The following is a 15,134-nucleotide window of genomic DNA, read 5'->3' as shown; positions in this document are numbered from 1 at the left end:
GTATTTAAATTTAGATAAGATTCAATAACCTTCATAAATTTAGATAAGAATAAGATAATTGTATATCTCAATTCATTTAATATAATAAAGTTCTTTTTCCAAAATATGAAAATAGATACTAAATAATATAAATATAGATATTTAAAATACATAAAACTCTATGAGACCGTCTCACGACTCGATTTTTATTTTTATGCCAAAAATATTCATTGTAAATACGATTGATAAAAAATGGTTAGATACAGTTTTTTAGACATGCTAAACACAAACTCAGAGAAAACGTGTGACTTTACTACATATGTCAATCTTGTACCACAGCCAGACGCCTTGCACGACACCTGAGCACACATCTATACGCAATCCCGATGAAAAGGAGACTACCGGAGAGCACGCTCGCGCCAACGTGGAACGCTTTTTGAATCCCATATCCTCCTGCATATGATGCAAGACATAAGTTCACATGATCGTCGAAACAAAGAATCGAACTCGTGTGCACATGTAAAGAAAATTAAACATAGTTGTGACATTCAGAATAAGATTTCTATGTTTCATGAGAAGGGAAAACTTAAACATATCTTGCAATGAAGATAAGTGTGCACGAGAAGGGAGACTTAAACGTACCAGTGGCAATGAACTCATACTCCCCCATCTCATAGAGAAAGGCCAGCAGCAACTGCAAATAAAAATTCAAAACAGATCACCTCACAATCAAAAAATCGAAAAGCTAGAGCATTACACACACGCAACACAATCGACAGAAGTTGACGCGGAATCTTAGTTTCTCTACTAACTTTGTACAACAATGTAGATCTCCTTCTGTATATAATTTATCAATGTAATTTTCAGTTTTCAAGAGAAAATTTTGACTTAAATAATATTTATATTTGGAGAAGACATAGCCATTCGATTTCTTTTTGTTTTTCTATAATATAACATGGGCCTGTTTAAGCATTACCTACAAGTAAAAACACAGGTACTTGATGCAAACATTCATTTGAAGACAAGGAGGAAGTAAATTTTTTTTTATCTATTCCTTGTAAATAAGCTCACCCCAAGAAGGCGCATTACGTAGTAGATGCATCTCACGCCATCGGGAGCTATCAATATCCTGATTATTCTGCTCATAAGCAGCGGTAAAGCTAATACTTTCTGCAAAACAAAAGGTAAAGCATAGATCATGCACAAGACACTATAAACAGATGGCACGCATTCTATGTTACTTAAGAAACAGGGCATAAAAGAGGCAACAAAAACAGCATAGAATCTACAGTATTAGTATCTGTCCTGACGAAAATGCAAACAAAATTATGCGAAACTTCACTGAACAACCAAAAAATATCATTGTGATAAATTATTGAATTTCTAAAAGATGAAGATTTTTTACGTGTCACCATAAATGCTGATAATGTCGTGCTGGCGCGCCTTTTTCAAGTGACAAACATGGGGAAGACTGAGAACAGAAGAATGCGAAAATGATAGCTTAGCAGAAAAAGTAAGTGCAGATATAGCGACGGATCCTAACCTGGAAAAGGCCTTGCATTCCACCAGTGGAAAGGCCATTATATCGTCGAACTTTTTTAAGGACCTCAACAACATCATCTGTAGGAAGACCGCCCTGCGACATCTCTGGTGCCAGGTTATTTATTATGCAACAACATAATGGGCATTTACACTGTTGAATAGAAGATCTATACGTCCAAAATTGCATGATACAGCCAGCTGCAAAAGCATATCGTTTAATAAAAAATTTACAACATTACCGATTGCAGTAGGATCCCCCCCCCCCAACACACACACACACACGCGCGCGCGCATAAATAACATTAACCTTTGAAGGTCCATTTACTTAGAAATTCAAACTTTGCCCCCTCCTAAAGGGAAAATCAATATTTCGATTTTACTACAGCACCAAACATTCTGGCCCTGTTCAAGTTCCTCCTTTTATGTTTTGTCCATCGCATGAGCATATGCACAAGTAAGAGAAAAAAAATATTCACACCACAGAAACGAAGTGTCACAGCAAAATCTTCCCACTGAACCTGCTTGATGCTTTCTACTTAACAAAATATATTTTTTTCTGCAAATTTCCAAAATGGAAACACTATGTTAGAAGGCTGATTTTGAGGTGAAAATAGACATACTTGCATGGAAAAATTCCGGATATCCTCCGTAACAAACCATCAGATCTTAATACTAGAAACCCATAAAGATATATATAATCAAAGTACTAAGTGAACTTCTCGTTTAATACATCAACTACAGAATAGGAGGCCACACATAGAAACAGAAGAGAGAGAGAAAGCAAACGGAAAAAAAAAAACCAAAATTCCTCAAAAGTATAAAGAATAAAAATAAAAGAAGGTAGAAAACTTACCACAAAACCAGTGACCGCAATTTGTTCTACATGGGATGTTGAATTTATCAAAACAGATGGGGCAAACTTCATCAACTGGAGCCATATTATTTATGTTGCAACCTCGAACAAAATCCTCTAGAACTCCATTTTCTTTCATCTTTTCTTCTTCCTCAGGCACCATTTCCTCAACCCAATAGCCAGATATTTTTTTACATGCCTCCATTTTTTGGGAAGTGAAATCTATATCAAGATCATCCCCGTTTTGAAATCCCATTTTCTTTTGTGTCTGAACTTCCGTGTGGGATTTGTAGTCAAGATTTTTACTTTCCATTTCCGATTTTTCCCAAGATTTTCGTGTTTTGGATTATGTCAGATATGGCAGTGAACATTTTCAATTCTCCGCGAATGCCACTTAGGTAGGAAATGTGGCGACACGTTGCCCACTATGGAGTAGTGGTCCCATTCCCATATAATATTCTCTCTTTTTTTAATGTTGATGTCTGGATAAGGGGATATGTATGAAAGATTAATTGACAAACAGTTCTCAGTCGTCGATTTTGTTGTGTTCAGTCCCTGGGTATTTTTTTAGTACCACATTTCCACATAAAGTGTATCACATTTTGTATGGTATAGTACCATAATTTTGTGAGTAGAGATTGAAACCAAAAAAATATTTTGATTGGGGATTTTTCATCAACTTCTCTATGTATGAATACGCATAATATATATTAGTTAAATATATCACAATTCGATAAGATCGATATTTTACTTAAAAAAATTATCTCGAAACAACGAATTAATTATAATCATTAAACAAATGTAAAAATGCAACATCATGCATAATATATACGTAATAAATCAACAGTAAATACTGTTTACTTACCTAGAAAAGTATAATTAATTACTTAATTTTGAAGTAAAATTTATCAGATATTTTGTCAAAATCAAGTTAAACAGCATCTTTTCATGCGATATACAAAGTTGACTACAATGGAAAAACGCATGCAACTCCAGGTTAGAATTTCATTCCCCAAAGAAAATTTGAGAAATGGTTATGGAATCGACCATGAAGATATTTATTCAAGTTGTTGGCCATGAAGGTAGAACTCTTCCACCGCTATTCTGATCAATCTCACCAACTTCAACCTCAACTAAGCTATCAATATCTTCGTATCCGTATTCACACTCAAGACTGATGTTCAAATTTGTTGCCAGACTCTTATCCACCTTTTTCACCAACCTTTTCTTGGACCTGCCAGTGCTTTCGACTAGGAAATTGTCGTCGTTTGAATTTGTATTTGAAACTCCGTCGGCCTGTCTTCTCCTCTTTGAATCTGTGCTATCATTGCTACTGCTGCTGTTTTTGTCCTTGTAAGAATCTCTTATGGTAGCTTCAATGGTTTCCAGCACTCGATCACCATATTTGGTTATTTTTGCTCTGAAATTAAAACATTGGTTATATTTGCAAGTTTCTTCGATAAATCCAATCTGAAGGTTTCACTTACTTGCCAATGCCATTAATCTCCAAAAGTTCATCTTTGTTTCTTGGAATCCTTTTACTAATATGCTGCAGTGTCGCGTTTCTACGAATAAGAACCAACAGGAAAAAAAAGAGTCAAGGAGACGTTGAGTAGTTTCTTCTAGCGAACTATTTACAGAGAGCATAGGCGTAGAAGTGTACCCAAAAATGTGATATGCCATGACCCCTTCTCCAGCTTCCTTGACTAGGACTGTTCTGAGCATTCGCAATGCAGAATATAATTTGGCTGAAAGGGTCTGTAGAGAAACAAGACAACACAGGAATAAATTATTGAACCTAAATCCTAAGCTAGAGGGTAATTAGGAATAGAAAAACGACGAATCCTAAGAGTTAGATTGAAGGTTGTATTATTACAAAATCAACTTCAGATTGGGGCTCGGCAGGAATATCTACTGATGGAGGACTTTGTTTTCCTGATGTCAATGATCCTTTTGTCGGAGTGGCCTCAGATCGACTTGATTTCAGTGGTTTACCAGAAGATGGGAATCTGCATGGTAGACGTCGTCGTTATGAAGAGCATACATTAAAAGATCGTGGAGGGGCAGGGAAAGAGATCTGCATATCCAACCAAATTTATGAATAAATTGTTTGAGCTGACAATGATCCTTGTCATAGCTACATGAATACAAACTTGAGCAATGATAAATCGTTATTTGCAATACAAATTTTGTGTCGTAAATCAACGCTGTGGTCTTAAATTTCAAATCTCAACACCATCGTAAATCAGCACATTGATCAGTAAACTGATATTGAGCTCAAAACGAACACAAAACCAAGGCTCTTGAATAAAAATACGCCACACCGTGAAGCATTCTAATGCATCCAACATAGATTGCTCAACCAATGCGACATGTTCAGAGCAGAATGTCAGGGAATCATTTATTTGAAAAGATTATCTAATAGTCATTTGATTTAGAATGTTGCATATTTCAACACACCAAAATGAAAGGCATGATCACGTCAAGAATCCGAGGGATAGAACCTTAGTTTAATCGTCTGGCCACCAGCAAAGAGACTGTAAACCCTGGATTCATTAACCTGATAATTAAAAAAAGACAATATTCAAAGGATGCTATTAGATAAATAACTACTAAATCTATGTGTGTGTGTCAGAACAAACAAGAAAGGGAGCAATAGAGAGTGAGGAAGATGCACGTTCTTCTTATCATGAGTTTTCTACAGAAGCTCTCTTGTATATTAAAGAACATAGAAAACATAGCCCGTTATACCTTTAATAGTGATGATACCGATCCGTATAAATCACTTTTTTTCACATCCTCCATCAGAATATCCTCGATCACGAGGTGACGCAACACACGGGACGCTTCATTCTTGGCCAAATGTTTTCCAGCTCCATGCAGGCTCAGAGTCTCATGTCTGTGTTTCTTAACCTAAGTTTGGTTATCAGGATAATGTTAACAAAGTGCCACGTAAGTAAAAAAATAAACTAAGTTTTGATCATTAGAACGGACATACAAACTGGTTTAAGGAACCTCTGTAGACCTCCAAGATATGGGCCGATGAAAAAATTTGTCCTGTCGTCTTTACCAATTCAACCTATGTAACATATTACACAACAATTTTCAGTTAAAGGTTGTGAATATTATGTATTTCCCACACATACCCATCTAAGAATAAAAGAACCAAACACAGCTATGAGAAAGCATTCCACGGCACAAATAATAAATAAGAAGATCCTGACCAGCTGCTTGGCAACCTCTGTGACATCTTTCTCAATGCAGCTTAAATTTTTGGAACAATTATCGCAAGTTTTCTGGCAGTTTAAAGAGTCAAATTTTTCTCCAAAGTGAATGAGCTGTAGGAGACGCCGACAATCAGCATTATTCTCGCAATAGCTAACCTGAAAAGATATTGCTAAAAGATATTAATAATTAGTGATAATAAGTGCATCACAAACAGAAATTCTATCTATACCATTCGCAGGAGATTCTCTGTGTTGGTCTCCAATAACCTCCCCGAAGGCGCTGTACTTGCACGCTTATATCCTGGTGCAAAGGGAGTTTGCTCTACCACTCCTTGACTTATCATATGCTTCACCCGAATCTGCAGAAAAAGTCAAAAAGTTGACAGTTGTCCATGCATCAGCACAAGCATGAAGAAATAAAAACAATTCAACAAACCCAGAAAAGAATTAAAAACATTAGAGTAGAAAAAAAATGAGAAAATATATCTTTTTCTTATGACTTACATAATCACTATAGCTGTAGTATAACACACAAGATGAAGGCTGGCCATCTCTTCCAGCACGACCACACTCCTACACTCCACAACACAATATCCAAGCATATCAAATATATATTTACAATAAGATAAGTAAATAAAAACATGAAAGGACATCATGTTACATGAGACAACCTGGTGATAACCTTCAATAGATTTCGGAAGGGAATGGTGAATGACAAACCGGACATCAGGTTTATTGATACCTGAAATATCTGTGTCAGCACGTCACTGAAAAGACTCCAAAGACAGCACTACAATTTCAAACCATACCCATCCCAAATGCAACTGTTGCACATATTATGTTAATCTCATCCTTGCTCCACTGTCTCTGTATCATAGCACGCTGGTCTGTCTCCATGGAGCCATGGTAGAAAGCCGCTTTATGTCCATATTCCTGGAAGAGACACATCACCACATAAAAATTACAAAGACGTGATATGAATTAATGTCTACAATTCAACAATAATTTGGCAGTGAGGTAAGTATGAATTAAGAAAATTTAATTTGATGTCTCAAACACTAAATGATATCACTAGGTGATGTTACTCCCTAGCAAGCTGTACAGGCTTATTTTTACAATCATATGACTATAGGGAACCATTAGGATGATCACTGAAAGAGATAAATAACTACACAAAATGGATCAAATAATAGGCCATGTTTGGAAAACAAATCTTCATAATTAATATTTTCTTTAAAACCATTTATGTGCCTATTAGAAGGGAATCATCCTCAAATCTACACAATAAATATGACTTAATGTATATGTCGTATGGACACACCTTAATTTAGACACACGAAGTTCAAATGCATTAGCTTAAGATATTATATTCCAACTTGAGATTAAATTAGTGAATCTTTGAAGATGAGTTGAGGTTCTATAAAATAAATCATTAAATGACATAAGCATCTAAATTGGATTATACGAAAAAAGGTTGCTTAAATTAATAACTGTGCCAAATAAATACCCATTCACACATACTATGATTTGAATGTCCTGAACCGAGACAAATAAATACCCATTCATAAAAGGAGGATTTTTGTTTTTTTTAAATACATGATCAATAAGAATCTTTTTGTTCATTTATTCCATGAGCTGTATCTCACACACAAGAAGTTTGAGTGCAGATAGACAAATCATTTTGATTCGTTAACATAATTATCCGAGAACAAGAACAGGGATGAATTTGTTTTTTCATCATTGTAACTTTGTATTAAGAAGAGAAGACAATGGTTCATCTTATCTATGTAGTTTCAGCTTCCCAGTTCAAATGAACATGAGGAGATATACCTGTAACTTTTCAGCAACTTTTTCACAATCCATTCTTGAAAGACAATAAATTATCCCACATTCATCAAAATGGTTCTCCTTGATAAACTTGTCAATATCTTCCACACACTTCTTTGTCTTAGGAACAACCGAATATCTGCAAGTTTTGCAGCATTAGTACAATGCCAACTGCCAAGTAATATAAATTAAACTTGAAACTTACTGTAAGTTTTGGCGGTTAAAACTTTGCCGAAAAACAATGCAATTTACTAAACCAAGAGCCTGCACAACATCTTCTTTCACACTGATTGTGGCAGTAGCAGTCAAGGCAAGCAAAGGTGTAGAAGGAAATTTCTGTTTCAGTATGCCGAGACACTGCATAGATACAACCAAATACTTGAGTTAGACCAAGACAATTAAATGTCAATTTCTGGAAATAGCATTTGACAGCACCTATAATGATTGCAACCATGTCAAAAGCAAATGAAAACTGAACAAAAATTTCTGAATCCTACAAAACGGAATAAACCCAACACTGGAGAAATAAAAACTACATGATTTTGCAATAATATTTGCCACATTATTTTTAATAAAGTTCAAATAGAGAAATGTCAGTAAAAACAACCAAATAAGAGTTCAAATATTGAAATCATTAAAGAAAATTGAACATAACAAACCTGGTAATCCGGTCTAAAATCATGTCCCCATTGGCTAACACAATGAGCTTCATCAATGACAATCCGAGCAAGAGAATCGCGAGCATGAAGGCTTTCTAAATGTCGCAGCAGGACATCGCTTCTGCAGAAATGAATCAAGCATGCCAATCCATTTACTTTAGAGCGAAAAAATTCCAGTGCAAAAATATTTTCCTAACCCATTCTGGTTAGAATCATAAATTTCTCTTAAACAATCCTAGCAACCTGGAGATTGATATCAGTTTGTGCAGATTATATTTGAGTTATAATCAATTAAAAAAGAAAGTCCAACTGGCTTCCAGCTGAAATCCCACTGTTACAAACAAAATTTAAAAGATAAAAGACAATAATTTGATTTGATAAAACAGCAACATATCATTCTTTTAAGATTAAGATATTCTATATTTGTGTATTTAATTCTCTCGATGAAGGAGTGATTATGAAATAATCACATTCAATCATGTGTTAATAACCAGTAATGGCCTCTTCAGTAAAGCATTCTATCAAAAGAAACTTGACAACTAGTCCAACGTTGACGGTGTTATGTATCATCTATAATAACCAAAGGAGGTGCACAGTGTAGACAAAATTTTGTCTATAAGCATGAGTGGAAAAATCACAGAAATACAGACATGCACTTTTGTCAACTTCGAATGTCTACCAAACTTTTACACGAGCCACTGGTTTGCTTGAAACCCGCGTAAAAATGAAGTTGATGCCTGATAGAGTTCAATCAAATTTTAGCTCACCGTAAAGTATGATCTATAACCATGGGTGCATAGAGAAATGAATTTGTAGATGCATGAATTACAGACAACTAGAACATCAATATCAACATTATTTTTTATCTAATATGTACATGATAAGAAATCAGTTTCTCTAGAAGACAAGAATGAAGACCGTGTGGCTCTAACTTGGTGGCAAGGACTGAAGCAGAACAACAGATAATGCAAGTTTATGTCAAGATTAAATCAATTTCTAAGTTAATAGAAACTCTCAATGCATTAAGGCTTAATGAGTCTATACCTTGCACAAATAAGATATAATAACAGACAAACTGACTTGGACCTAAAAGTCTCAAAATTTGACTAGTCACAAACACACATCTTAAAACAAATAGATTGTTTCTGGCATACGTCTTGATAACACCTTTGAGATGAATTAAGACAAAAGTACATCAAAGGGTTCAAATCCCTGAGACAACAGCGCTCTTTTAGTCTTTTTAAGGAATTATAAATAAGAACATTAATTGACACGGGCCACCTTAAGGCTAAATTACAACTTCCGGAATGTGGCCATAAATAATTAAGTGTGGTTTCAATATAAAACTTTGGGATCAAGGGAAACTTTACTTGGCCACTTTCTCTGGGGTGACGTACAACAGCTTGTATTTGCAGTAATCTGAGTTAAGCTCTCTAAGAATCTCCTGCTGCTCAGACCAATCCATGTTGGCATTTAGATAAGCGGCAGGTATATTTGCCTAGTTGGAGTTTGATAGGAATAATTCTGTTAACTGGAATTTCTCAAAGTTCTCAATGCAAAAAGGCGCAACTCAATAAGTATTATGGAAAAATTACCTGTAGCAGGTGCATTATTTGGTCTTGAATGAGAGAAACGAGGGGTGAAATGACCAAAGTTATCCCTGGACAAATGAGAGCTGGGAGCTACAAGAAATAAGCATTCAGAGACCACGTCAAATGTCAGTTTACAGGGTACAGCATGAACTCCAACAAGCAACAAAACATCCAGTTTGAACCGCTGGTAAAATAAATGTTACAGTCTACAGAAACTATCCATAAATTCAATGCATCAACAGACAAATGAGTGCCAAAAAAATGACATTCAGCACTACTTGTCCACATAATATTTAATAATATGTATTTTTTATGGAATATTAGCACGAAAGCAACGGCTGAGGCGACAGAATTATTGTAGCGTATAAAGAGGTATTTTTGTACAATCAAGATAAAATATTGCTTTTCACATTTTACGATGAGTAGAATGAATTTATTTCCTGAAAAGAGACGGTATACCTGCTAACCTACTGCAGACAAAGTGTGATTCCTGAAAATGTGAGTCTTCTTGCTAGTTGTGGTTTAGATCAAAGAAACCACTAAGAATATAATCTTCAGATAGATGTTTCATCAAATTCTAAAATTTTAGCATTGAAAATGGTTCTGAGTAGTAAAATCTGCTAAACATAATAATAAATGACAAAGATGAGAACTACAAGTAAAGGCATTTCCAAGTTCCCTCATTCAAAATCCTAACAATTAATCTGATGTGAACTGAAACATATGACGATGATGTTGATCAATCATCATCTATTCCCTGCACAGATTCCATTGATTCCAGACAAAAATTTAGAAAAAAAATGATGATTAGACTATTTTTATTTCACCTGATAAGTTAGACTTTTTCCTCCTCCAGTTGGCATTAAAACAAATACATCATATCCACTCATTGTAGCGTTGATCACCTCTCTCTGGTTGGGACGGAAGGAGTGATTGCCAAACACTCTTTTGTTGTTGGCCTAACAACAGGAAAAAAACATAACATATTAAAACACTGAGCAGGATCAGCAGTTCCTGGAAGGTTAAACCTGTGACAAACCTCTAGCTCCCTTGTCCAAGAAAAATCCTGACTACTCCACTTTTTGTCAGTTGAACCCTCAATGTAGTTTACTTCAATATACTTAGGGACATATGGCTCTCTCCCCACCGAGGCTGCTGAAATCCCAACTCTGTCCATGGAATAAAATGAAAATGATGAACCCCATCTATCGATCCCATCTGGCCTATTATTTACTTGAAACTCTGAATCGAGCCTTTTGGGGTCCATTCTGAACGGAACTGTTGGAGGGGTTTCATACTGGAAAGCCATATTTTTTGGTGTAAATGCAGAAAAGTTTGGCAGCATTCTCTCCTCATTAACAGATGTAGAGCGTAGATATTTCTCAAGCTGCTGAATTTGTTTATTAAGCTGCTGCCTAATAGTAACATGAAAACATCCAACGTTTCAGGTCATTTATATAATTTATATGAGGAAATTATCAAGAAGAAAAGAAAAGATGGATTATAAAATCAAAATCATTCTGACATGGTTGCCTTACAAACAGTTGGCACAATTCTTTCACATCTGTCAGTGTATTTTCCTTCTTTAAAAAATTTAACCAATTAAAATATTTAAATCACGGAAGTAGAGGGATTTATTGACAAAAGTAAGCAAACCTTTGTAGACGAAGCTTCTCTACCTTCTCCGAACTCATCTCATCAATATTGTCTATTAGATCATTTGATATGTTAATCAGACAATCCTTCATTTCTTGCAGATGGTTTGAAGCTTCCGAACAAAGTCCTAGCTGCACCAATTTCAGGCACTCACCATAAGAATTGGATAGTATATGATATCCGGTCGTCGTGGAAAATAGGTTAATCGAGAATCTACCTTGATATTGTGACTGCAATTCAAGCACAGCTCAGGTGGCAAATTCTTTTCCTCAAGTATGGCAGGAGCAAACGGAGGAAGTTTCGAAATTGTTGGCTGAGGAGTCGAGCTTGACTGAAAATGATTCATAACTATTTGGTCCACATCAATATTCTGAAGAAATATAGGAAACCATGCAACAAATGCATTAATAACTTAACTTGGTAATTACAATGAAAGAAACATTGATTAAGTAGCATAAAGTTGTCACATTTATCGGTTTAAGACTAGAACACTATTGGCCAATTTGTCCATAGTCATTTAAACCTATCTCAAAAATTACCCCAAGTACGTGATCATCATCGATTCCTTCAGAATATGTTGACTTGGACCCAACTGTTGCTCTTGTATAAGAAGCAGATTTACAGGAAACTCCATTAATGGTTTGCGGTTGAAATCTATCACTCAATGAGTATGACTCACTCTGCATCGTAACCTGTCTGTCTTCCTCAACCTTGCTGGTTTGGGCATGGGATTCACTTAGGCTTTGACGTGTTCGTATACTATCAGAAAACTTGCTTTTCGAGTCCGATGACAATTGCTGAGTAGCCCTCCTTGAGGTGGCATCGACACGTTTGGATAAAGGAAGAGTTTTTCCAGGTTTTATGTAGTTTCTAGAATTCAATTGTAGGCTGGAAAGTAGCTTCCAAGCCTGCCATATATTACATTCCAAAAGAAAGCTGAATAAATAGAAAATTTGAGTAAATTTGAAAGTTAAAATCAAGTTTGGAAGCACTATAACAAACTACATCAGCTTTAAATCCAGAAATGACATTTTAATTGCAACAATATCACACATACTGTTACAAAGAAAATCAAGAGCAACCGATCAAGAAATGAAAATTGAAAATGAAGAACAAAAGAAAAGCATACAACCAAGTTAGAAGAAATTGATAATTTCTTTTAGATAGGAAAATATTGGTATAGCAAAGGGCATATTCACTACCGAAGCCTTTTGAGTTAAAGGCAGATTGTCTCCCCACTTGCCTTAAACCACAATATTAAAGTTGTCAGACTGAAGCAATTAGCCACTGCACAAGGTAAAAGTCTCTTCAGAAAATACCAGTAGCGATTTTTGTAGAGAACTTACTAAACAAATATTTATGGGGTAATTATGGGTAACAGTTCCTGGCATGTAGAAAAAACAGAAAATAAAATCTGCATGCACAAATATCCAATTAGAATACTTTACCTTTTCGACTTGCGCATTTTGCACACCGAAATCCTGAACATGACAAACCATGGACCTACATATGAAGAAAGATACAACATCAGAAAGTCGTAAAAGCATCATGAAGCTTAGCTCTTAATGAATCTGCAATCAACGTGAATTTACCCAACGTTTGAAGAAAGAAAATGAATGGAGAACATAAAATAAAAGTAAATAAAACCGAGAAGACATTAACCGGATGGGTAATAACTCCATCAAGAATAAGCAAAGTACATGATTTACTTATGTTATGTTTCTTAAATGAAATGACGGCCAGCAAGAAAGATTAAAGAATAACACAGACACATATGAACATGAGATCGAAAAAAAATCAAGTATGTTTGTTCTCAATTTCCAATCAGTAACAACCATATAAATATTCTATGGCTTGTTCCAATGCCAATCACAACAAAGAGCGAGCCAAAGACTATGTTACACCTTCTGAAGTAGAAAAGAAGGATAATTGAAAAGTGAAAATTCTGGTATAGCACACCGCAAGTAAAGATATTAATTGCCAATCTAAAAATGACTAATTCAATTTTACCTTGCGTCCATTGCTTTACCAAGTTGAAGTTTTTGAGTCGGCAAGCAGAAAAGAAAGTTTGCACTCAATAACTCATCTTGTCTTGAGAAGTCATATTGTGCAGTGGAATGTTCTTGCCAATTGATTTTCGGTGGTTTGTTGCTAGTATTCTTATCTCCATTTGAATGGTTGCCCCTGCATTCATCAAAAGTACAGGAACCAAATTTAAGGGAAACAAGAATAAATGGAACAAAACAAAACAAAAAAGTTGAAGGGATATGAATTGTTCATACCTTTTTTGTAGTTCCTTCATCCTCAGAAAATAAATTCTTCGAGCTTCTTACTTTTATGGGCGTCCACAAAAACTCGTCCTTACTGACATAGGTGTGAGGTACATGAATGAATGACACCAAGAATCCGAGATAAAAATTGATTTAAATGTCGCGAAATCAGGTTCTGAACACTTGAAAATGGGGGAAATGACCACAAAATGAAGATCGAGTCACAAACAATCCTCTTGCCTCAACGAGAATTGGAAATCAAAATGTGAGTTACACTCAACCAGCGGTGGTATTTAGTGGTTTTGAAAGAATTTCAGGAATCAGAGGTTATAAGTTACGAAATGCATCCGACACTGCATAGGAGGAAATACGTGTGTGTGAGGAATTGGGGAATGGGAAAGGTTCAAATCAAAATGGCGGGATGCATTTAGGGATTCATAATTTGGGGCTGCCATATACGGGTGGGTCACCCGGCAACATGGTTCCATTCCCGGTTTTTTATTTGGATAACTGGATCCTTGAATTAGGTCAATAATTACAACTATAGTATTTTTTATTTTATTTTTTGAAATAACATATAAAAAATTTTGATGTGCGGACAAATCAACAATACTCACATAAGTATTCACAACGGGTGCTCACCTTATCAAAATTCCAACTATATATACAAGAATTGTTATCAATGATAAATTCATCAATTTTCATTAATAGTTTTTATCAATGTTCTTCTTATTATTGTTATCACAGGTATTCCAATTATAGGTGTATTAATGATAAAAACAATTAGTGATAATTATGATTATGGATGGTGAATAGGTTATAGTAATTATTATAACTATGTAGTAATTATTTTTTTTTCAGATTTTATATATTTTTATCTATCTAGGATAAAAGGTTAAAAATTTTAATTTATGTCTCGAAATAATCAAAATATTTTAGTTGAAAAAAAATCTAAGTTCAAACTAAGTCGAATCAAACTAAATTGAATTTTAAGTTTGCATTAATTCGCAATTTTGTTTAACCACGAAATTGGTTTGATTCAACGTTTTTTTTAATTAAAGATATCGATCATTATTTTATCACCCTATTAATAACAACGATAACACGTGTAGTAATAGTGATTATAAATTATATTGGTCTTTTTTTTTCTTGGCAAAAACTTGTGTGAGACGGTCTCTTATTTTGTGAAACAGATCTCTTATTTAAGTCATCCGTGAAAAAGTATTACTTTTAATGCTAAGAGTATTACTTTTTATTGTGAATATCGATGGGGTTGACTCGTCTCAAATATAAAGATTCGTGACACCGTCTCACAAAAGACATACCTTTTTTTCTTTATCTAGTTTTAAATAGTATATGGTTGGATTGTCAAGTGAATGAGTTCGTCGTAATTTAAAAATAAAAACAAGGTTAATTATGCCTACTTGGTCGTTGGAATTTCGTACTAACATAATGTTAATTATGCTCATCCCAGTCCAAGTGACTCTAGGGGAGATGTATAAACAAAGCGAGTGGGTTTATAAGTTTTT

General features: G+C 34.9%; 2 protein-coding genes across 2 annotated transcripts; both read right to left on the bottom strand.

The window, feature by feature from the left end:
• Positions 1–217: 217 nt before the first annotated feature.
• On the bottom strand, positions 218–2,797 carry LOC140959894 (uncharacterized). Its single transcript, XM_073417935.1, has 5 exons — positions 2,375–2,797; positions 1,523–1,719; positions 1,051–1,149; positions 622–673; positions 218–432 (listed from the first exon to the last, which is right to left on the bottom strand). Exons 1-5 carry the CDS (start codon positions 2,685–2,687, stop codon positions 302–304), a joined length of 792 nt encoding a protein of 263 aa, XP_073274036.1. The 5' UTR covers positions 2,688–2,797; the 3' UTR covers positions 218–301.
• Positions 2,798–3,268: 471 nt separating this feature from the next.
• Positions 3,269–14,049, bottom strand: LOC140958400 (ATP-dependent DNA helicase Q-like 4A). The gene is made up of 25 exons (XM_073415831.1): positions 13,618–14,049; positions 13,346–13,519; positions 12,784–12,838; positions 11,875–12,243; positions 11,553–11,705; positions 11,336–11,466; positions 10,719–11,094; positions 10,507–10,638; positions 9,683–9,769; positions 9,458–9,585; positions 8,088–8,208; positions 7,634–7,785; positions 7,432–7,567; positions 6,411–6,534; positions 6,273–6,343; positions 6,106–6,174; positions 5,832–5,960; positions 5,599–5,757; positions 5,373–5,453; positions 5,126–5,287; positions 4,879–4,934; positions 4,251–4,383; positions 4,038–4,132; positions 3,862–3,939; positions 3,269–3,794 (listed from the first exon to the last, which is right to left on the bottom strand). The coding sequence occupies exons 1-25, from the start codon at positions 13,635–13,637 to the stop codon at positions 3,437–3,439; spliced, it is 3,549 nt and encodes a 1,182-aa protein (XP_073271932.1). The 5' UTR covers positions 13,638–14,049; the 3' UTR covers positions 3,269–3,436.
• Positions 14,050–15,134: the final 1,085 nt, after the last annotated feature.

This window comes from Primulina huaijiensis, chromosome 15 (assembly GCF_012295235.1).
Source record: "Primulina huaijiensis isolate GDHJ02 chromosome 15, ASM1229523v2, whole genome shotgun sequence".
Lineage (NCBI taxonomy): Eukaryota > Viridiplantae > Streptophyta > Magnoliopsida > Lamiales > Gesneriaceae > Primulina > Primulina huaijiensis.
The sequence above is the reverse complement of the archived record's forward strand: the minus strand, read 5'-3'. Positions and strand labels throughout refer to the sequence as shown.

What these genes read in the sequence shown, in the direction of transcription:
- LOC140959894 (XM_073417935.1), bottom strand. Translation starts at nt 2,687, where the DNA reads ATGGAAAGTAAAAATCTTGACTACAAATCCCACACGGAAGTTCAGACA. An exon ending in GAATGCAAGGCCTTTTCCAG is followed by an intron (nt 1,150 to 1,522) that starts GTTAGGATCCGT and finishes TTTGTTTTGCAG; the next exon opens with AAAGTATTAGCTTTACCGCT. An exon ending in ACGTAATGCGCCTTCTTGGG is followed by an intron (nt 674 to 1,050) that starts GTGAGCTTATTT and finishes TTTTATTTGCAG; the next exon opens with TTGCTGCTGGCCTTTCTCTA.
- LOC140958400 (XM_073415831.1), bottom strand. Translation starts at nt 13,637, where the DNA reads ATGAAGGAACTACAAAAAAG. An exon ending in ACTACAGCTATAGTGATTAT is followed by an intron (nt 5,961 to 6,105) that starts GTAAGTCATAAG and finishes CTTTTTCTGCAG; the next exon opens with ATTCGGGTGAAGCATATGAT. An exon ending in CAGAGGTTGCCAAGCAGCTG is followed by an intron (nt 5,454 to 5,598) that starts GTCAGGATCTTC and finishes TATGTTACATAG; the next exon opens with GTTGAATTGGTAAAGACGAC.